Here is a 24224-nt window from a genome sequence, read left to right as displayed (position 1 = left end):
TACTTCATACAAAGTACCAGGGATTACATTTATTGATTATATTTCTTTAGAAATTTCTCATCCACAGTCGTGTGTCCAAGTCCATTTCCGTTCCTGGTTTAGAACATTCCTTATCTCGAATACATTATTCTCTATCATAGTTCTTGTTCATATCGATTTCTGTTCTTTTTAGTTGAGTTGTTTATTGGTTTTGTGGTTTATACCTCGTTAAATGTACTAGTGAATCAATCCGAAACCCAACCTTGCTGATGAGCCTGGTTTTGGCGGGAAAGATCTACCTCCTCTGCTGACATTATGTCTGCTGCGGTAGATCCATATGAACACTTTGTTCATATAAATTGTCCAAATTTCTGAGTCAAAGTCCATTTCCATTCCTGTGTTGTTGCCATGATATGTCAAGAAATTCAATATCTCCAATCGTTATCCTAAGTCAAAGTCCTTGTTTTGTTTTGTTTTCCATTTCTGTTCCGTTATTTTGAGTTGTCTGTTGCTTTGTCGGTTTTCCCTTGTTAGAGATGCTAGTGATCCAGTCCCTTGTCCACAACGGAAGCACGCCGGACTTGGCGGGAAAATATCATAAAATTTCCTCAATTGCCACGGCATACATGTTTTTGTGTTGCAGTTATAACTTGCGCAGGTGATAGATTACTCACTGACAATACGTTTCGTAATGTGTAGGTTTAGCCTTACGGTGATGCACTTATGCACAGACGATGTCGCCATACATTGTATGTGAGCTGGAAGTAATCAGTTCTTCCAATTGGAAGCATTGCGCACGTGCAGCATAGGATGAACTCCACTCGCTGTTTGGAAATAATGTAAAATATACATAAATCGCCCTCTGGTATCGTTGTACAAAAAAGTCTGAAATTCGAGTACATGTATTTAATAAATAAAAGAATTTCTACAGTTCCAAGACACCCCTAATATTTTAAAAGCACTCCATCACCCCCAACCTAATCAATTCGTATTTGAATTGTATGTCCCCACGCTGCTCCGTTTCCAGACAACTTGGTTATCAAACGGTTGTGTCACTGAAAGTGGCTATTGTGTCAAGATTTAGTTTATTCAAATTCTTGACATATGTGATGCATAGTAGGAATATAAGATACGCATGCTCTTTCTGAACGCCTTGTACCCAACCCGCAATCCCGATGATAGTTTAGGTCGTTGGATGGATCCATAGGGTCAAGAGGTTTTCGTTTTCACTCAGAGTTATTTTGTCATTTTTTTAAATACATTTTAATAGCTTTTCATCGATTTTACACACAGTTTTTAAATTTATGACGATATAAGATACTTTTATTTTCCTTCATGTAGACTTGATTCCTGCCATTTTGTTATGTTTCTTTCTAGAACGATGCCATGCGGTTATGCCCATTTACATATAAGCAGCTCGTCTCATGAAGAACAAAGTTTATTTCTTTAAACACACCTTATATTGTTTACATTTTCTATTTAGTTGGTTAGCTTCCGGACATGAGTGCCATTCTAAATAACCCGGATTCTTCAATGTGTGGGGCAACACGTTTGCCACCAAGGCTTGTACTTGAAGCAGAAGACGTAAGCATGACTATACATGACGTTTCCATTCTTAGTGACGTCAGTATTGTGGCAAAAAGCGGAGAGATGGTCACCATTATGGGACCTTCAGGTGAGAATGAAGGATTTAATTGAGCATTTTTATTTTTTTTATTATTATTATAATGATGTAACATTTTCAAGATAGAATATCGGAGACTCTCCTCTTCTGGCAATGAAGATACTTGATTTAAAAAAAAACAAAAACAAATTATGACACTATCTTGTGCAAATTCGCGAACACACACTGACCCAGCCCCCTCCACCTGCTGATAAAAGGATTCTTGTATAACTACTTGATTGTGTATGCATCAAAGTTGAGTGCCGCAACTGCAATCGCAAGCTGATAGATAGATAGATAGATAGATAGATAGATAGATAGATAGATAGATAGATAGATAGATAGACAGACAGACAGACAGACAGACAGATAGATAGATAGATAGATAGATAGATAGATAGATAGATAGATAGATAGATAGATATAAATATATGACTTGCTTGTGTATTGAATCTATATGACAAACAAATGGTATATTACAAAAACCGTAATGATCCGAGGAAACATTTCATTAATAATATAAACAAAATGGGAGTCATGGATTTCAATATCAAATAATTGCCTGTATTATCTGACTATACTCCTTTAATATTTCTCGGTACGCGTTTAAGGATCATTCCCATATTCATAACTCTTTTGGCCCTGACTGCATCACTTGTACAGACATATTGCTCTGCAAATGTAAATATAGCCACATTCCAAATCATATCTAATATAAATCTCCAACATTACAACTTTCTATATTAAGAATCACCTGTTCAGTTTGCCTTTAATTTTATAACATAAGCAGTTTTATTTCTCTCTCTCTCTGTCTTTCCAGGTCATCAAAATCAAAATGAGTCGCATACCAATATGCTTATGACAGAATCGGGAAGGAATGTTTTACTTTAGAATAATATAAAAAGAAGCAGGGTAGTAGGCTTTGCTGGCAAATACGCCACTTTAGATAACGAAATATGCTCAGGATACAATGTAGATTGTTATGTAAATCTGATTTAATTAATATTTATTTTAATTCAATTGTTTGCTAGTTTTTGATTTTTTTATTCTATTATATGCTATTAAGATATAAATTTGTTCACTGGAGACGATATTTTTCCAGAAAATCAGTTGACCTAAATCATTCTTTCGTAAACACAAGTTGTTGACCTAGATCCTGACCTTGATTCAAAATTAGTAGCAACAACGTAAATAAGTTCTATTTTTATTTTAAAATGATTTTTGTTGTTGTCGAGGTCAGGATTTAAGATGTATAAACAAATTATATTCTCTGAGTAAAAACATTGGTCTAATCAAAATGATATTATGTGTATGTGATCTTTTTAATATGTAAACACGGTCACGTGGCCCTGTGTTTTGTATTTCCGGTTTGTCCATTAGTGTGCATCTTTTAGTTTCAATAGAGATGTGTAGAGAGAGATTTCCCAGATTTTGGCTTTTTTACACTGATGTCAGGTAATTTTGTTGTAGCCAGATTTTGAGTTAAAATTTTCTTCAGATCATTTGGATTTCAAAACGATTAATTATTTTTTCACTGGAAATATTTTGAGGAGTGCTCACACAGAAATTTCGGAAAGGCATTGCTTACAAGTTTAATTTGGATTTCCAACACCGGAGTGTCATTATTTGTATTTCTACTAGGAACTGTACAAGACAACACAGTACAGACCTCATCATCCGTCATCGTCATCCATGTTGGATTTTTCATCAGGATTAGAACTTGAAATTATTAGAACATTTATTACTAGGACTTTTAAAATTTAATTCGTGGATTATTCTTGGATTATTTTTGGATTATTCTTGGATTTTGTTTTGTATTTCATTCTTGATACCGTAAGTTCTTCTCCTGTTTTCATTTTTTACAGAATTATTCCAGGGAAAAAAAAATATTTGTTAAATTTTGAAACGCTTGTTGTTGTCACTCTTTCTGTGTTACTGTTTATTAGAGTTTAGACACGTAACAAGATCTAAATAGATGTGGATAAATATCAAAGGCGTATATGAGATCCCTAACTCACGACTTCCCTTAGATAGCTTTCGTGCTATCGCTCTCTCCCTCTCTCGTCGTCTCTCCGCCCCCCCACACACACACATAATCACACGCACACATACACACATACATGTATATATATTTTTGAAATAGTATTCAATAAATGTTTGATGATTTTAAAACTTAATCCCTAATCCTATAGGTGTATACTTTACAACAAACACCTTTAATTTAAGAAAGAAAACAATTGTTTCCATTTGAAGGGTCTGGGAAGACATCACTTCTTAGCACCATCGCAGGCAGACGAAGTCCTCAATCTGGTTTTATTAAATTGAACGGCAAACTGATGGACAGAAATTTGCGTCGACGTCTTGGATTCGTTCTTCAAGAGGATACCTTTTTCCCCAGCCTTACTTTATTGGAAACACTCTACGTACGTTTTCGTTGCCAGTATTGCATGCCCTGTTAATGATCTTTCACTGCATCAGTGTTTTCTTTCCCTGTCAACGCGTCTTTCATAATAAGTGTTTAAACTATAAAAATTGGAAATAGTCACATTCTTGGTAGAAGGTCTAGTGTACAGTTACCTGAAATACAACATATATACGACCCGTTTTTGCTTGGCTTTTAAGCATGAATCTCAGGCTAAAGCTCGAATTCCAAATAATGTGATCATCTATAACTTTATTTAGAAGGAAATTACAATCATATACCTTTGATGACCTTTTGTTTACACTGTTTGCGCAAATAAAAGATCATTTGCAATTTTCTATGATTTTTTGTGTTTACTTGCTTTTTTAAATCTTTGACCTGAGTACTGCTTCAAAACATTTCTAGAATATTGTATCAGGAGCCAGGGAAAACATTTTTAGTCTCTGTTTTGGAATAGGATAAGAGACATTTCTAAGTAACGTTTGATAACTGACAAAACTTTGATTACTTTTTGACCTGCCTAAATAATACATTATCCTAAATACTTGCCAAACCGGTAACAAAATAAATTAATCAAATTAAAGACTAATTTTATGGTAATATTAATTAATTGGAAGATAAAAAGCTCCTGGAATCGTAGAAGTGATCTCCGCATTCGGTATCCCATAATTTCAGCCTGAGCATATATTATCATCAGGAAATGCTGCATGATGATGCTAGGATGAGAATAATGCGAAAAAGAGATTGAAAAGATGCATTACGGGAAACACTTGATGGATACAAATGCATGAAGACTCAATTGATGAAAATATGACTAAACCATTGGAAACGAGAAAATACTCTAACTTTACCTCCAATCCAGGGGTGAGAGCCTGATAATGTGCAGAGATTTTCATTTTGGTATATATTTCTCTCAAGGCTTGAAAGTCGGATATACATAATTATACTCTCAGTCTTTCCGTCTGTCGTTCCCTTTTTAAATCAGCTTCCAAGTAGCTCAGTGGAAATTCACGAAACACTTTAGTTGTGCTGCCCCTGTGGTACTCACATGCGAGAGGAATGCATTTAGTGGCGTCTGCTCATGATAGACAGTTAACGATAACATTTACCAAACGTTTAATGAGGGTGACAGTTTTACGAAGCCGTTTATATGATGCAGCCTCCAAAATGTGCATGGTATATTTGATGAATTTCGCTTTGTGAACCTGAGGTCTTTGTCTGTCAATTGCAGTGGACTAGGAGTGGTTGCACATATCAAAAAGCGCAGAAGTAGCTGTAGAAAGCTTTCAAAATTGCTTAAAAGTTAGATATGTTTCCGAATACTTGTAATAATAATAATAATAATAATAATAATAATAATTATTATTATTATTATTATTATTATTATTATTATTATTATTATTAAATAAAATTATTATTATTATTATTATTATTTCAGTTTACATCAATGATTCGTTTGCCAGATTCCATACCGAAAGCAAAAAAACTTCAGCAAATCGAAGAGCTGGCAGAAGTTCTGGATGTTAAGAAATGTTTGGATACAAGTACACTTTAGAGACTTTCAAAATTAATAATATAGCACAAACGGAAAACTTTATATTGACCAAAGGAAGAAAATAAAGTATTCTCTGTTTCAAATTTAAACTCTATTTAGCAAAACAATGGTAATGTTTTCTTGCTGATGGAAAAGCGTTTCAAAAATATACCAAACATCAAATTTTATTTCTTAATCTCTTTCGGTAATATTTCTATCCCACATTATTTCTCTTTCGCATATTACTGTGTATGTATTTATTAGCATATTTTATTTCAAAGTTAAATTAAAATATATCCAGGTTCCAAGTCTCTCATTCTAAGTTGTAATTGTACTTTCTTTTTTCTTTCATGACCATTATTTTAGAAATGCCATTTTTCATTAAGCTTTAAGCCCTGTGCTGATTCATTTGATGGATTCAATTCAGGAATGGGAGACATGTTCAGCCCAGGTCTGTCTGGAGGGGAGAAAAAGAGAGCTAGTATCATATGTGAGCTTCTAACCAATCCGGACATACTTCTTCTTGATGTAAGTATACCACATTTGTCCGGAATTGGAGAATCTTTAAGGTACTGTGTTTACATTTGACTCCGATCTGCCGTATTATGCTACGCTGGCAGATTAGAGTTTTCACTGCAGGAGCTATCATTCATTTCAAGTAAAATACAAAGAAGCCGATATCATGCCGCATGCGTATGTGGAACTTGTACATCGGTGATATAAGTCACGTATTATCTGTTATTATAGTAAATACAGAAATATCTTTGTCTCGGAATAAGTACTAAATTTTTAGAAATTAACTTTTTGCCTAGCTTATGGGGAGATTTATTAGAGAACAACAACAATGATAATATAGATGAAAATTGAATTATCAATTAAACTCACGAGACTATCCGATTCAAATAGTTCCGGTTGGCTCACATCAATAAGTCAAATTGAAACGTAAAATCCTATATATCAACAACAGTAACATGTATTAACCTTTAATATTTAATCAGTGCTATGTTTCAAAGAGACGATTTAAGATTGACTGACATTGTACAATGCGTATATTATGCTAGAGAGGATATGAAAACGTTTGATGTGTATATATTAGAAGGACATTTTGTTTACACTGAGATGAGTTCCGCCTTTCCTGCGTTCAATAATATCTTTGTTATGATTACCTCATAATACAATTAACCAAAACTGTATCCATATGTTGAAATCCAAACACGTGAAGCTCAGAGGGGATTCGTATGGAATAGGTGAAGCAGAACAAATATTTACAAGATCACGCACAGAGTCATACGCAAACTGTTGTATTCACTATCAATATTATTTTTCATTGAGCAAAGGAACCCACCTCGGGCCTCGACTCTAGCACAGCACTTACCCTGATGCAGCAACTGAGGAAACTGGCGGACGAAAAGAACAAGATCATCATCTTCAGCATCCATCAACCATCCAGTCAGATGTACCACATGTTTGACAAGCTTCTTCTTCTGGCTCAAGGGAAGGTGAGTGAAAAAGACATGAAATGACGTTTGTGCATAAGAACTCTATTACAGTGTGGGACCTTTTTATAAACATAAAAGTCTTCTTTTCTTAGGATCTCCGGATGGTAATGATGGTTTTAGTGACACAAAATGAGTTTTACACTCTAAAGCAAAAAACTGTTTTTGATATTCTGATTCATTTTTAAACATTATATCAGTAATAGGAAATAATTTAAATTCCTCAAAGGACAACGTCATATGAAAGGTCTGAACGTCAGAACGGCATCAGAATTTAGGACATTATATTGTGGTTTGCAGTTCAAACTGCTCCCCAAATGGCGCTCTCACTTAATGCACAAAAGTCAATGCCACCGCAAGATGAGATCTTCTACGAGTACTTTCCCGCAGAAGGTCATATTGTCTTTATTTATAAACTTATGAAAGACTTTCAACGCTTTTCAAAATCTGAAAGTTTGACAAGCTCATATATTATAACCTAATGTTGGTCAGTACTGTATGGGTCAAAAAACTTGTTTTTGCAATGAATATACATTCCATACAAAAATTTGAATTTTGTAATTGTTTTTCTTCATATTATAGAGTAGGGCTTCTTTCCCATCAAACAAACTAATCGCAATTGTCAGCTGTTAGTCCTAATTTTACACGTTCTTTAGCCAAAAATGTAAGGGTAAAAAAGTGAACTAAAAACTCAGAACGAAGCCGAACAATGAATCAAACCTTTTATGCGCACGACATGTCGTTGTTTACAGCGACACCTAGGAAGATTTTTGAAGCAGAGTTTATGTTGGACCTGTCTGAAACGTATAGCATTAGTAGGTGCTTTGCAGTGAAATGTTCCTATCAACTTTCTTTTGCCTTCAGGTGGCATATGTCGGACAGAGGTCGGATGCATTGCCGTATCTTGAGCACGTGGGCTTCAACTGTGAAATCCATTATAATCCTGCAGACTTCATTAGTAAGTGTACATTGTAAATATATGTTACTTCAAATTGGAAAGAAAGAAACAAGTGAAAGGGAGGAAACTACATACGAATATTATTCCCTAAAGTGAAAAGTTAATTTTCTCCCTGAGAACATACGTTTAAGAGCATAAAACCTGAGATAGCTATATTAAAGTGTGTGTTTTTGTGTGTTTGGGGTTGTGTTTGTGCGTGTGCGTGTGCGTGTGTGTGTGTGTATCTGTGTGTCTAGGGGTGGGGCTCGCGGATATCGTCTAGGTTTAGACTAGATTTTTGTTATCACTGACCATAGATGCTCTTTATCGAAATATGATTGGTTGGTTAGCTACGTTACCACCTGGCGCACTGATTGACGGTTGGAGATTGAGACCTGATTTAAGCGAGTACAATGACGATTGGTTGTAACAGAAAGCTTAGGCTGGGACCATGAAACTTTGCGATCAAGCTTCATATTTTAACAGTTTACTTGCACGTTTCCTAACCGTATGTATGTGTGTGTGTGTGTGTGTGTGTGTGTGTGTGTGTGTGTGTGTGTGTGTGTCTGCCTCTCCTCAGATATTTAATTTATAACATATTTCTACATTCGATACATATTTGGGATACTGATCAATATTGCGGGCTTTCAGCTAGAAGCAGAATGGGAAGGGGATCGAACGACCAAACAAACGGGCGTTAACTGCCTTCTTCCCTCAATCAAGGCCCCATTTTACAATTCAGGCTTTGTATGTGTGTTGATTTTACCCGTAGCAGTGCTGATTTAATAGTTACCAAAGGCCAATCAGAGCCTTGTATAAAATAGCAAAGGGGGATGATTGACGTTGAATATATTTTGGATGGCTTTCTTGGATAAATTTACTTTTCAATTGCGTGTGCACACATCCCCCTAACGAATCGCTAAGTTCTAAATGAAACATAGAATGAAATTAGGGCGATTAAGACGGCTGTCACGGCTGAATTTCAATTTTGTAATAAAACACACCCACCCACCACTAAGTGCACTCCATGCGCTATAAAATGAACACCCTTATTTTGGTTCGGGAGGAGGCCAAAGCATGTTCACCTTAATTAAATTGTACAAGTGTACAAATAACCGTTCAATGATATTTTATCTTTCTCCAATCGTTCGTAGGCATCCATTACCCACTTATAATATTTTTTTTGTAACGCCGACAATATATCAGCCGCGTGTTCCTTCAATGGAACTTGAAGTATGCGTGTGTGTGATTAGGATTTTAACGTAGCTTTAACAATTTTTCAGTCATATCGCTACGACGTCTTCAGTGTGTAAGTTTATAATGATGTCTAGCAATGGGGCATCATGCCGCAAACATGTAGCATGATGTCCTACCCAGTCACATTATCTTCATAAATTGATGTAAGTTTCAATATGATTATTCTATTTACAACTCAATATAAAGTGTTATTTTCCGACATGTCGATACTGTTGTTCAGTAATATTTGCATAAAGTATAAGATCAACCTCTGCAAAAGTTACTTACCTTCATGCTATGTACCAGTGGTGATGTTTACAGCGAAGCGTAGAGAATGTCTCAGTATATTCGCACTCATTGAACAGAGCGACATACATACAGATAAACAATTAATAGTATACACTTATTTATATAAAACCAAACAGAGAATTTATGAAATATATGAACAGCTTAAATTATTTCTCGTTTGTTATGTATATCGGAACAGGTATTGATTTTTTCTTGAGCGCGGAAAACCCGCGTGCTATTATTAGCAGGTAAATTAGTGCTAGGGTATTTTGAAGATTAGGCTCTCTTTTTTTAAAGCTGAGCTTGACACGTGAAATCTGCAATGTTTAAGTTGTGAGTCAAATTGGCAATCCGGCAATTATCTGTACCTGAAACAAGTAAGCTACTATATACGCTGGAATCATTTATATCAACTGAATTAGTGATATGCAATTAAATTGTTGTTGTAGTAATAATAATGACCGATTCTGTGCTTAATATGGAATCTCGTACAGCTAAATTAGTTCGAGAACGACTGCAGGCAATTAAGAAATATATTCCAGTCTGTGATTCTGTCAAACTACAGATACAACAGTGTCAGGAAGTTAATGTGGAATTTACAGAAGGTACAGAACATTTATTTAAACCAACTGTCGACCAACCGAATAGTATTTTATAGCAAATGAGTGAACACAAAACGCTCTTGAGACATTACCTGCTGCTATTGCTGGTCGTCTTCAACCCCACCACTGCAACACGAAGTTCAACCAACACTACCACCAGGAGGAAGAACCAACAAAATAAATCAACTTACCAAGGAGCCTTCAGGCATAAAGGCCGAATGCTTTAGATTGATGCGTATGGATATAGTCGTTGTGATCGATACGTATAACCCGAATATATTTACGCTCTAAAATTCGCCGATTGGGTCAAAGGCGTATTTCACGTTGCTAATGATACTCAGCGAGTCAGAAATAATGAGTTTGAAATCTTTAAGCAAATAGTATGAAAATATGTTGCAAGGGTAGATGAGGAAACGGAAACAAAACAGAAACGAATGAAGAATATCGAGAGAAGAAAGAAACAAATCGGGTGTAAAAAAGCTAGATCTGAAACAAAAGAGGATAAAGAAAACAACTACGACAAAGTCACCCCTGCAGAGTGAAGAAAAAACAGGAGAGGGTCTAACCAGTGATGTTCAAACACATCGAGGTTGTAAGAAACAAGGCAGTAATGTGATCGCTGAATCACCGGTGATTCAAGATAAACTTTTTCCAAATAACAGCCTCACTGACGTTGATTGACCAGAAATTGGTGGAAGACGAACCGGCGAGAATTCCCACTAAACTATTAATGAAGTAGCTGATATTTTTTATAGCTTATATACCGGTGGCACCATGGACAATAGCCTCTATCGGCCACTGATTGATGAAATTACCCACGATTAATGCAGTGTTTGATCATTTAGATTGACGATAACAAAATACACATGATAATACACATTGCCCAACGTAGACATGAAAACGTTCACGCATGCCGGTTTATAAAGCGATCTACGGAGATCGACTCGGCGATGTTATTGGATAACCTTGGAGGTTTATTCAGAATGAAAGCCGCAAAAACTAAATTGATCTCAAAACAATTAGGTATGAAAGCCATCGAAGTTCTTCGTGATAAGGTTATTAGCAGTGTTTGTGATGTTGTTGTTAAAGCATTCTCAGCAATCATGGATAAACTAGCGCGATTAATACGGCAAAACAGACATTCGGTAAAACTGCCCAACATCAAAGTGATGGCAGTAAGTGTCAGTAAAATTATAAATCCAGCAGCAACTGAGCGATTGAAATAATTAGCTGGAGTGCCGTCACTGACAAAATAACAAACCACCCAGGGAAAAAAATATATGACCGCAAGTCTGATAGCGAGAAATGGTCTCGCTCGACTGTCATATTAAACAACAAATAATATAGAATGTACAAGCTGTAACGCAACTCGGCTAACAACCAAGATGATATCAGTGAAGTTATCGCGGCCGGAAGTCAGTATTAGGTTTCCAACACCGTTAAAAGCGCTTAAAGATCGGTCACTTGAGATCGCACCTGCCCAATTACGACTTTATTATAATTTGCTAAATAATAGCAAAAATCACTTTGTGGATTAGACGCTAATAATTCGCTGATATTCTCGCGTAAAACCAGAACTGATGCAACGGGCATCCTCTGGGAAGTTGTTTTATTTTCCAACAGGATCGTATCAATGGAACAAATCAATGACGAACTTCAACGTAGAATCAAACCTATAACGGGAAAAGAATCAAAGATTGCTTTCAAAGTAAATGACCCAACGCTGAGCGTCTTTATTGAAATACCAGCGAAGGATTCCGTTGAATCTAATTACGCTGTTGATATATATAAATCGAGGATACGAACACCTCTTGGGATATCCTCTGGCAGCACAGATTTATACTATATCACCAGAAGCAACGCAATCTCGATCTGATTATTGAACGAGAGAATTTAGCTTAATAAATACTCCAAAGTACCGGATACTCGTCCTTGGAGGAGTCATATCTAAGGATAGGAGAATACTACATTATCTGGATAGGTGCATACCATTTCCTCAACTGGAAGAAATCGGCAGCGGGATAGCTCAGGAATATGAAAACACACAGCGCAATCTACAAGCGCTGTTTCCGCTGGATATGATTGAATATCCGAATGATGGTCTTAACGAAAATGAATAAGTACAATAAAACAGATGAAACATGTGAATAATGATGCTTCGTTTCTAAGGGAATGTTTGTCGGATTTACCAGTAATAATCCCAATTATGAAAAGAAGTTTATTAATCATACTAAACTCACAGAAGACCAATAGCCAATGTTCAAACTACCCGTATTGGATACCAATATAATGAAGCGGGATATCAAAAACATAAATGAAGAATATTTTCGAAGATCTATGAGGCACGGGAGAAATTAAAAGGCCTTCCACATATTCTCTGACATAACAAAGATTCAACAGATGGTGGTCGTCATGTACAGCCTGTTTAATATCTTGTGGACGATTCTTTAAATCTGATCTGTGACGCAATCAACGGTAGTTATGCCACGTCTGGGCAAGTGTCTCACATGCAGCAGCAGCAGGGATATTATCTTTACAGCTTTGTACCCGATGATTTTTCCTTTAGCGTGCTAGGGAGTATCGTTGGACGAGCATGTAGGGGCTTCGACGACGCGTCTGGGTTATCATACATATCTCTACGCAGTTGGGCTATTTTCGTAACTCATCATACTGCCAAATATGCTAACTTTGACATTCGATGCGATCGATGCCAATTCAGATAGTGATGTATTAGATTGTTAGCCCCTGCGACTAACGAATTTATCGTTTCGGAAATAAGATAATCCTATACAGATTCTGCAACGATCCCAGCTAGCATCGTCTTATATAAATGGTTTAGAAGATCCATTTTTGATCGACTTATATAAAATTAATCTTTGGCAACTCTAGCAGCATCCTATGGAAAACGGTTGATAATATTTACGAATATGCGAGAATCGAAGATCTCAAATGAGTGAACTGCTGCGACTCTCCGTCGTACTAGCTGACTATCGCGCTAATATTTATTCTATTCTTCTGTGACGTGACATCAATATACCTCTCCCCGACGTTGTATCTGCGATCACAAAATCAAGCTCTGCTGGGCCCATGATTAATCGTGTTCAGCGGAAATTATTATCAGATGACACAGAAAATGTAAGCTTACCGGTAATTTTCTGCAAATATCTTTATCATCTTGATGAAGCCAAACTGTCCACACCAGCCTGTACGAAATTATCGCACAAGTTACAGTCAGCGATGTAAGGATCTTGGCGTCAAGCATATATCTTACTAGCTCTATTGGATCTCAGCCACGCTGATCTTTTGCTCAATAGTCGTTGAAATTAATTTTGGGTCGGTCTATTGAAATCATCATCAAATCAGGCAAGTACAACCGGATAAGTGCTCGTTGAGAACTCGAATGTTTTAATATCCGCAAATCCGGTAAAATCGTAGTCTGTCGGAAGTTTGCCGTTTATTGCTACTTTAGTCATTTCGTCTGTTGGATGATCGAACCGTTCAAAATACGGCTGTCATTCGGCGTATCCATGAAATCTAGCCGAGTAAAATGTCACATTGTCAACTGAGATCATATAGGCTGATTTAAATTGTGCTTCAGAGACCGCCATGTCCAAACTCGAGGCAAGATGGTGATATATCATCGATAAATTCTTTTGGAGTTGTACGCCATACATTTTAATTTATTGTGCTACAAACGCCACAGCAGACAACGTAGTAAAAAGAGTTATTGAGTAATTCATCACGTCGCCGTCAAATATTTACCGCTATCTCTGTCATCGCACATTAAAGATATTCTTTCCGATGACGTACACCAGATGATAGCACAAATTGATCAAGTATTGATTCATCTGTAGCAGATGTATCTGCGTCGTCACACTGAAATGCCAGATTGATACAGGGTCGGGCTCGCTAATGTTATAAAGCTCCTTAAAATATAGCCGTCAAACAATCTAGCTGTTCTTTCTGGTAGAAACGTTGCTACTTATTCAGTTCAGGCGTTACTGTTTTGATCGAATTTAGCTATTAGGGCTCTTTTGCATCAATATTTGCCGGAATCACACAAAATCTAGGTTTTTATTGTTTTTACCACGATCGGATATTTTAATCCTGTTTTCCTTTATAGCTACGTCATTTATTTAACATGGTTGATAAGAGAATTTCCCATTCGATTATCATTTTTGTTTGGGATTCTGTTAGTCCGTTTTCACGTCGCGCCTTTAAAAATTGTTCTCTGACATGCTGAACCACATAATTTGCCTGTTCTCCATGGGACAAGATCATTACTATTCGGATCATTCAAAAGGAAAAGTGCTTAAACAACAGCGGACACTGGATACGCATTATTGTAATATAGGTTTTCTATTCCTGTAAACGTGCCTGGTTAGAATTTTTAGTTCACGCTGACGACATTTTTATCCGGCCGGGATGCCTTAAAACGGTCTAGTTTATCACGAATAATCCACGTTGGGTCATTTTGGCTAACATGTTCGACAATACATTTTATTCTAAATAGATATCGTTTGTTGTCTGCAAGATTAATAACAATAATCACTGCCCGTTTGTCGTTCATGGTGCAATCAACGAAAATACCATCGTGATATATCCATAATGTTGAGAATGAAAATAAAACACGAGACGCACCATCTTGATTAAATTCATTTTTGGCCATTCTGATAAATTCGTGTAATTACAGCTGAAATGGTTGACATTGATTTTTCACCTGGTAATCTTTCGAAGTCAAATATAGTGATAGCTTGTGGTTAATTTGTTAATAATCTCTCTATTTCCCTCGCGGTTAATAATTTATTCTTTTATTTTCTTTTCATGATTTTGCTTGTACCATTTTCGACCTTAGAAAAGCTGGTTTTGTACCATTTACTTTAAGTTACAGTTCTCGTACATGCTTTGCCACTGTATAATTACTCATTCTAATATATAAGAAAAGTATTTTCTTTAATTGAACTTCATCAAAATACTTTAATATGAGAGGAGCAAAAATGCTCTGGTGAGTACTATGCTTATCACATGGCCAGTGTTCGCCGTTCCAGTACTGGAGTGGAACCATATATGAAATGAGGTGCTAGAGTCAAGGGGAGAACACGTTTATGTATCTTGTGGTGGACGAAAATATCGAGTGCATAAACGATATTGTGACAAACAAAACACTGCCGATGACAAAACAAATTAAAAACGCAGAAAACTATCTCGAAAGATATTCCTCTGCTGAAATAAATATTATATTAGAAAAGGAGAAATGTATATATGTAGCTGAGAAAGAGATTGATCTCGATGAATTTAAGTGTCATCCAATATTTACTAATTACAAAACGAGCAGAGCCGGTGTTGTAAGACACTAAAATAACAAAACTATATATTGAGTAGGTCAAAAATACAGATTAACTAATATTCAGTATTAATTTTTCCAGCAGGAAAAAGCAAGTACCTTGTATGCTTACATATTTATTTACGAATGTTGCAATGGTGTGATAAATGTTAACCTTGTTATCGACCATGCCCTGGAAAAAATTGGTAAAGCTACGTTACAAATCCTACACACACACACACACACACACACAAACCCAGAGAAGAAAATAAAATAAATATATTCTGAAGGAAAATAATTTGATATTAACACAAAATTATTACATCTTGTCGCAGATGGTGCAGCTAACGCATCCGCGTCAAAGCTGCTTAATCAGAAAATAAAATTTCAGCATGTCCAGTAACGTAATGTATTTTTCCAGCTAAAGCGAATTGCCGGAATGCTGAATCGACTCACAATTTAGACACTGCCCATGCCACGTGTCAAGCCCAGCTAAAAATAAGCCTAAGCTAAATTGACCTGCTAACAATAACACGCAGCACGCTCATGCAAAAATCAATACATGTTACGATATACATAATAGAACAGGATTAATTTTAAAATGTTTCAGATACTTAATACATTATCTGTGTATTTTTTAAAATTATTTCTGTGTTCAATAATTGCGAACGACAACGACAATGAATCAAAAATGTACAACTCACAAACTACAGAAAATAACCCATCAAATGAGGCTACGGAGGCAACCAAGAGCCCCATAAAAAACTAAACTAAAAAAATATATATCGTAACTAGAAGATAAGGAGAATCAGTTTACATAAAGTGATGCGGCACCTGCGAATTGAAGCAAAAATGGAAGAACCAAACTTCCGAATCGCTACTATCAACAGCAACGGGATAGACAAGGCGAAAGCAGAAAAATAACCAAAGAAACAAACTTTGACGTAATGTTGATACAAGAAAGGCACAATGGAATTACACCCGAGCTAAACTTTCTACTTGAAGACAAGCTAAATGCAATAGTTATAGTAATGATTATATTAGTAATTATATCAGAGAAGGAGCAGCAACGATAATCAAAAATAAACCGGGGGTTAAGCTGGGAAAAGATAGAGGAGTTAGAGTTTTTCAAAGGTCGCTTGATACATGTAAAAATGTTAAACTGGCATATGATAAATGTGTATATGCCAGCAAACAGAACTAAAAAACTAAATTTTATCGAAAATTTAACAAACTATCTACAACTTTATTCAATGGAAAATTGAATAATGGGGGAGATTTCAACTGGGTAGGGGACGAAATTGGCAGAACGACTGACTTAACAACTAGCGACAAAATATACAGGACCGAAATGATAAACTTATTGAATAAACATCAGTTGCATGACATTTACAGAGAACTCAACATATTAAGAAGAGAATTCACTTTCAATTACAAACAAAACAAAGCTAGCTGAATCGACAAATTTTATGGAAATTTCTACGATCCTTCAACCTATATCAACTCAGCCATAACTAATACCAAGCTATCAGATCACTATATGGTCACAACGGCTCTAAGGGTCAGGAAAAGGATAAAATGGGGGCCAGGAGTATGGAAACTGAACAACAAAATCTTATATGAAAATAAATATATAGAATTAATAAAAAAAGAAATTGAAACTTTCCAATATGAAGAAACTATAAATATAATAAACGAGTGGGATACTTTAAAAAAATAGAATAAAAAGAATTTCGATCCAATATTCAAACAGACGAACAGAGAAACTAAAAAAGACAAATATGAACTTAATTCAACCCTAAAAAAGATGCTAAACTAGGACGAAAAAAAGGAACTGACAGACAAAATAAAAAAAAATCGAGGAAGATGAGAATCAAGGGAGAAAAATAAGGGCGGAAAAATTTACAGAATTAGACAATAAAGCAAATATTCTATATAAACGGGAAGAATTTCGAAAAAGGGGCGAAAAATCTCTAAATAAAATAAAAATAAACAATGTAATTTACACGAAAAAGGAAGAAGTTTTGAACAATATTTTTAGCTATTACAAAGACCTCTGCACTACACAGAATACACACTCCATCACAATCGACAGCTATCTAAACAATGTTGAATGTATGACGATATCATCAGAACATAGAGACATATGTGATGATGCCATCTCAGATGAAGAAATAAATAAAAATATAGCTTCCCTAAGAAAAAATCACCAGAAAAAGATGCACTCACCGTGGAATTCTATCAAAAATTCCACGGTGAACTAACGTCGAACCTCAACGCCTTATTTAACAATATATTTTTAAGCAAACAACACATGTCTAAATCAATGAGGGAAGGGATTATTACAATCATATATAAAGGGAAAGGAGAAAGAGCTGAAATAAAGAAAGGGAGACCTATATCGCTTTTAAATACAGATTATAAAATTTTAAGTAAAATACTAACAAACAGGCTAAAGGGTGGGATAAACAAAATAATCAATGTAAACCAAACTTGTGGAGGAAAAGGGAGGGATATACAAAATAACATTCTAAATATCAAAACCGTAATAGACTATATAAATGAAACAGGTGCGAAGGGTGCCATGGTACTCTTCAACCAAGAAAAAGCTTTTGACCGATTAGAACATAACTATATACAGAAGGTTTTAGAAACATTTGGCTTCGGACCGAATTTCCGAAAATGTATTGAAATCCTATACACAGGATAGCTTCATGTGTACAGGTAAATTGAAAATATACGAAAGAATTTGAAATACAACGATCAATGAGACAAGGATGTCCACTATCGATGCTATTATACGAAATGGCAATATAAATCCTAAGCCACAAGAAAAGAAATAACCCAGATATACAAGGCATACAAATACCTAACCTAAAAAAATAATTAAAAATGCTCCAACATGCAGACGATTGCACTAACTTTATAAGAGAGGGAAGATGTTACAAATAGTTAAAAGTAGAATTTGAAAAATTCGGTAAAGCGTCGGGCTGACAAATTAATCACGACAAGACGAAAATCTTAAAAATAGGAAACTGGAGGGGCAACCACCCTGGACTACACCCCACCTACTGAGAGATGCGGTAAAAGCTCTAGGGGTGCACTTTGGGAAAAAAGAAACAATAGAAAACTACAAACAAATTATCAAAAAAAATAAAGGGAAATGTGGATATCTGCGCCATGGTGCCACTATGCATTATGGAACGAGCCCAACTGGCAAAGACATATTTATATTCAAGCATAAACTATATGATTAAACCAATAGACGTAGATAACAAAATTTTAAACAAGATAGACAAAGATATAATAGACTATGTCTGGAATTTTAAAACGCATTACATAAAAAAAGAAACGTTATATAGAGACAAAAGTAGATGGGGCGTGGGTTTGCCAAGCCCTCTACTACTTAATCTAACAAACAGAATTAATAGATTTTAAAAAATACAACCAGACCCAACTACAGCTTGGGAAGCACTAAACATTTGCTGGTTCGGCTTCACTCTGAGAAACCGACCAGAAATATATAAAAATAATAAATTAACCAAAAAATTAGAAGTACCACGAAAATTCAAATATATTAAAGAAATACTTTTAAAACGGGGATAAAACTGAACTATGGAAATTAGAAGTAAGCGAAAGTTATGCATGGATTAGAAAAGAAGTAACGAAATATATAAACTGTAGAGTAGAGCAGGAAAACTGGGGGATAAACTCGACCAAAACTTGGAAAAACTGGGAAAAAATAAAATCTTTAAAAACACAAAGTATCATCTTTAAATATTTACACAACGCCTGGCTTACAGGCGAAGAAGCAATACAATGTCGTACGATTAGGGAAATGCCAAAATGTCCGCTATGTGAAAAGGCCAGTTTCACCAAACTACATATGATGGCCCAATGCGACAAAAACAAAAATAATAGGATCAGGGTAATAATGTAAATTTGTAAAAAATACAAGTATCATAGAAATAATATTTTATATTTAGATATGGATTGTGATAACAAAACTATTTTAAAAATAATAGACTGCATAATAACAACTATGATATCCTGCGGACAAGTGATTAAGTGTTTTAAATAAGAAAACCAAATAGAAAATAAACACCATATCTACGATCTCGAGGGGGAGGCGGGGGATGGTTTCGGTAGTACCGATAGCAGTAACGCAGATGCGAGCCGAACCCTGCCCCACCGCGCGACTAATATTTCCCTGCAGATAAAACATGCTTTCAACCCCAACTTAAAAAAGACCTTCAACCCAAACATATAAGAGAAAAACGATTGTTTTTCTTTCTTTGACGTTTTTTGTTAGTAAGGGATACAGGGAACCTCTACGTGGGAGAAGTATGTTGCATAGACGTCGCAGGGCTAAGTCACAAGGCGCTACGCGAAGTGGACAGGCCTGCGAAGTAGTGACAGAAAAACCCATGCATTGGATATGGACAAACATAACAGAAACATGGGGAAATAGTAACATTTAAAGAAGAACAAGTCTAACAATACTAACTTAACTAACACATAAATGCAAGTTATAACTTTTGGAACTTTCAATTACACTTTCAATAAAGGAGAGAGCTACACTCCTCTAAAGGCGAAACATCCAGAAAATAAAGGAAAATGCGGAACCTTTATCGGACGAGACTCTCATTCAATAAAAGTAGAGAGGAAACGACACATATGACACATCACTCAAAACAATAAGTGTCTTTTATAAAAACAAATATCACACCGTTTTCTCTACCAAATTTCGAAAACTCAGTCTAAATATTTAATGAAATAAATATCCTATGAATGCAAGATAGGACAACTGGGGAAATTCGACAATAAAGGCCGTCCCAGCCTATAAACATATAGGACTAGCACACATACACATAGCAAATTCATACAGCATACACGGTACTTAGGGATCTCAGGCAAAGATCACCAAACACATAAGGGAAGGAATTTCGAAATCGGGGATACAACCCAGTGTCGGATGAACATCCCTTTAGATAACACACACTAGGGATTAAATACCCCATCAAAAATTCAATAACATTTTTGATTAAAATCCTACTATAAATAATACAAACATACACACCTTCGGGGGAGACAGGAACACATAGCAACCTTTTCTTGTTTTGGAAATGTGGGGTTGGCATATGTCTGGTGCCCCCCTCAAAAAAAAAAAATATAAAAAATAAATGAGTGCGAATGTACTGATACATTATCGACGATTCTCTGAAAACAGAACCGCTTTTATATATAGCATGGCTTGTGCAGTAATCGATCTTATACTTGACGCAAATATTACTGTACCACAGTATCGACGTGTCGGATAATACCACTTTATATAGAGTTATAAAACATATAACCATGTGGAAACTTACTTTAAGCTCTATTTAAGTAACACGCGACTAACAAATTATCGGCGTTACAAAATATTAAAAGTGGGTGATGGGTGCCTGCGGGCGATTGGAAAAGCTTGAATATCATTGAATTGGTAATTGTAAACTTGTTAAACTTAATCCAGGTGAACTTGCCTGGGTCTCCTCCCGAACCCAAACAAGGGTGGTCATTTTTTTGGTGTGCGGGGTTCAGTTAGTGGATGTAAGCTTGATTATAAAATTGAAATTCAGCCTTGACAGTCCTCTGAATCTCTATAATTTCATTCTGACGTCTAACATTTCGTTTAGCACTTAGTGATTCGCCAGGGGATATGTTCACACACAATGGAAAAAACCTTTAACAACTACCCAAAAAGGTTATTCAATAGATATTCAGCATCAATCAACCTTGTCGCGGTCATTTCGTTCTGCTATTTTATACAAGGCTCGGTTAAGACCTTTGGTAACAATTAAATTAACATTGCTACAAATAAAACCAACACTCTTACAAGGCCCTGAATGTAAAATGAGGCCTTGATTTGGGTGGGTGGGTGTGCCGATGCCGCTTTTTGGTCATCTACGCCCTTTTGCTGTCATAGGTACATTAGTAGTAGTAGTATCTCAGCTTTCAGCGAATATCATAACTACGTGTGATAATGTAACTGCTATTACTACTAGCGTGATGTCTTATAACTATTTCACAAGGCTAACATTTAATAATAATAATAATAATAATAATAATAATAATAATAATTATTATTATTATTATTATTATTATTATTATTATTGTTGCTGTTATTATTATTATTATTATTATTATTGTAACTCTTTTCGGAGAGAATGTAATTATCATGTAATCCAGCGCGTTTAGGCGTGTTTGTGTTTGTACTTTCGAACAACGTCTCCTACACAGTTAAATATAATTACTTCACTTATTTTGGATATGTGGTTCATAGATGTTCCCAAGAATTTTAGAATATTGATATAGCAGATGGTGGTGGCTGTATTTAAAAGAACAGACACACTATTAGATCAGTATGTCTGATAATTAGCGCTTTTGATGACAGACTGAAGTGTCAACAGGTGACATAATGAATTCCCTGCGGTACATGAGCGTCAGATTTTGTGTCGCCTGGTTCATAACTTATAAACTATTGAGATTCCTAACTTATAACCATATCTGCTTTAATAGAGCGGGGAAAAAACTGCGTTTATGCAACTAACATTGCCCCCACCCAACCCACAGTGAATCCCTACCCATAATAAATTAGATCATTCATCATAATTTGGAAAGTAGAAGAGATCCCCGCTTTATAACATATATGCACTTACCGAGCAGAAAAGACGAATTCAGATATGCAGCTAAAATTTCCCCTTTGATTCAATTCTTAGTCACTGACATTTTAAATCTGTAGACTTTGGAAGTGAGTGAGACCAAGCAATTATTATTATTATTATTATTATTATTATTCAGTGGGAATATTGAAGTCAGATGAAAGCACGATCAAACGGTTGACGGATGCTGCTAAGAAACGGTAAATTATATTTTTTATTTTATTATTATCCTCTTAAAGCATTGACGTCTTTTATAAAAAATGATTTAGATAAAGTGGAACATCGACGGCATCGCCATGGTTGTCAGCTTCAAAAGTTCTTAGAAATAGGCTAGCAATAACAAAACTTCAAAATCACTTAGTTTACTAGGTAAGCACAAAATTACAGCATGTACCCAAGTATGATTCCATGTTTTTTGTTGGTTAATTTAATAAATTGTGACATCATCGCAGTGATTTTGCAGTTAAAAGATAAACTATCCGTTGAATACTCATATTGTTCATTGTTTTACTTGCCTACCTTCAGGAACGATCGGTTGCAGAGATGCAAGTCTATGGGAAAGAATCGTTATTTCATTTATTAATTACCTGGGCACCATTTAGTAGCGTATGTGCTTAGTTTTCAATACATGAATCGGTGAATTATATTTTGGTCATTCAGGGTCCATGCATAGCGCTTATATGCATGTACGTATTCAAAGCCGATTATGCCTTTAAAGACCGATGTACACAAATGGTCGCTAGCTGGAAAGGTAGTATCCAAATTTGTTCTTGGACCGATATTGGCCCAGAAGGAGAAAATAAGTTTCCTAAACGGTTTAAAGTCGCCAATAACAAAACACTTATCGTGATATAGAGAATATCGTACTAAATAGCATCCGACTATAACCAGTTATTAATGAGATCACATTTCAGTTACTGTACAAGGCAGATTTCATTGCTTAACAGCCAATGGATTCTTGTTAAGAGGCACCGTTCCTTGTCGATAGTTTAATTTAAATTGAAGGGGAAGATTGCTTTCTTTTAATGTTGTGATATGACCTTAAATACAAGCGAGGATTGTACGTATGCTAAGCAACCAAAATTGCTATTTACCTAGGTACCAACCTTTCCACATGTTTGTGTACATGAATGTAAGTAAACATACTCAAATTATATACATATATCACGTATACCTTTTTTATTTTCTACATATGCAAGTATATTATATAGAAAAGAACGCATGCACACTATCATGCATACATTATATCTATCTATCTATATATATATATATATATATATATATATATATATATATATATATATATATATATATATATATATATATATATATATATATATATATATATATATATATATATATATATATAACACTTAACATATATGGTCCAAACAAAACGTGGAAAACAGAAATGTAATTTATCTCATCATATGTAAGATCGATATGCTTCAGTATGTTGGAGAAACTGAAAAGCTACACGAAAGGATCAACCTTCATAAATCTGATTGGATGACAGAAACTGTACAGAATTCCGGTCGCAGAATAAGTCTCCCCTGACCACAGTTTCAGTGATGTAACACATATTGCAATTGCTCACAACCCTAACTTGAGTTCCGAAACCAGGAAATAAAAGAAATCTTACTCGATACGCTGCCTTAGGACATTGAAAACAACCGGTTTCAACCACGAAAACTAGAAAAAGACAACCATAAACAAATAAAATTATCTTTCGCAACCGACACAGTCTATATTAAATAATTCTCTAAATGTGCCTACTAACATATAATTACTGCTAAAATCGTGAAATATCCGGGGTATAATTTGCTCTTACGTATATTTACATAAAACAACTCTTGTCGTTATGGCTCATTGAGTTCTAGGTCAAAACAAATATTTTCCAGCATCGGAAACAAGTTGAAATAACCTAGATTAAAGATAAAAAATGTAAAGGTTTAAACCTGTAGAAACAGCCATGTAATGTTTTGCAAATCCAACGTGTTTTGTGTTTTATTTTTTCGTTTTGTCTATGTTTTTAGTTGACTT

General features: G+C 35.3%; 1 protein-coding gene across 1 annotated transcript in view; it reads left to right on the top strand.

Moving 5' to 3' along the window:
* The first annotated feature begins 1468 nt into the window (after positions 1–1468).
* The window catches only part of LOC149793789 (uncharacterized), a 40999-nt gene continuing 18243 nt past the window's right edge, over positions 1469–24224 (top strand). The window contains exons 1-8 of the mRNA XM_089969054.1: positions 1469–1654; positions 3896–4065; positions 5503–5608; positions 6026–6126; positions 6936–7097; positions 7959–8052; positions 10005–10160; positions 22321–22381. Coding sequence (XP_089825180.1) covers positions 1480–1654; positions 3896–4065; positions 5503–5608; positions 6026–6126; positions 6936–7097; positions 7959–8052; positions 10005–10160; positions 22321–22381 — 1025 coding nt within the window. The 5' untranslated portion in view covers positions 1469–1479. The remainder of the gene's footprint in view (positions 1655–3895; positions 4066–5502; positions 5609–6025; positions 6127–6935; positions 7098–7958; positions 8053–10004; positions 10161–22320; positions 22382–24224) is intronic.

Source organism: Sinohyriopsis cumingii, chromosome 8 (genome assembly GCF_028554795.1).
Source record: "Sinohyriopsis cumingii isolate HCF-2022 chromosome 8, ASM2855479v2, whole genome shotgun sequence".
Taxonomy (NCBI): Eukaryota; Metazoa; Mollusca; class Bivalvia; order Unionida; family Unionidae; genus Sinohyriopsis; species Sinohyriopsis cumingii.
The sequence above is the reverse complement of the archived record's forward strand: the minus strand, read 5'-3'. Positions and strand labels throughout refer to the sequence as shown.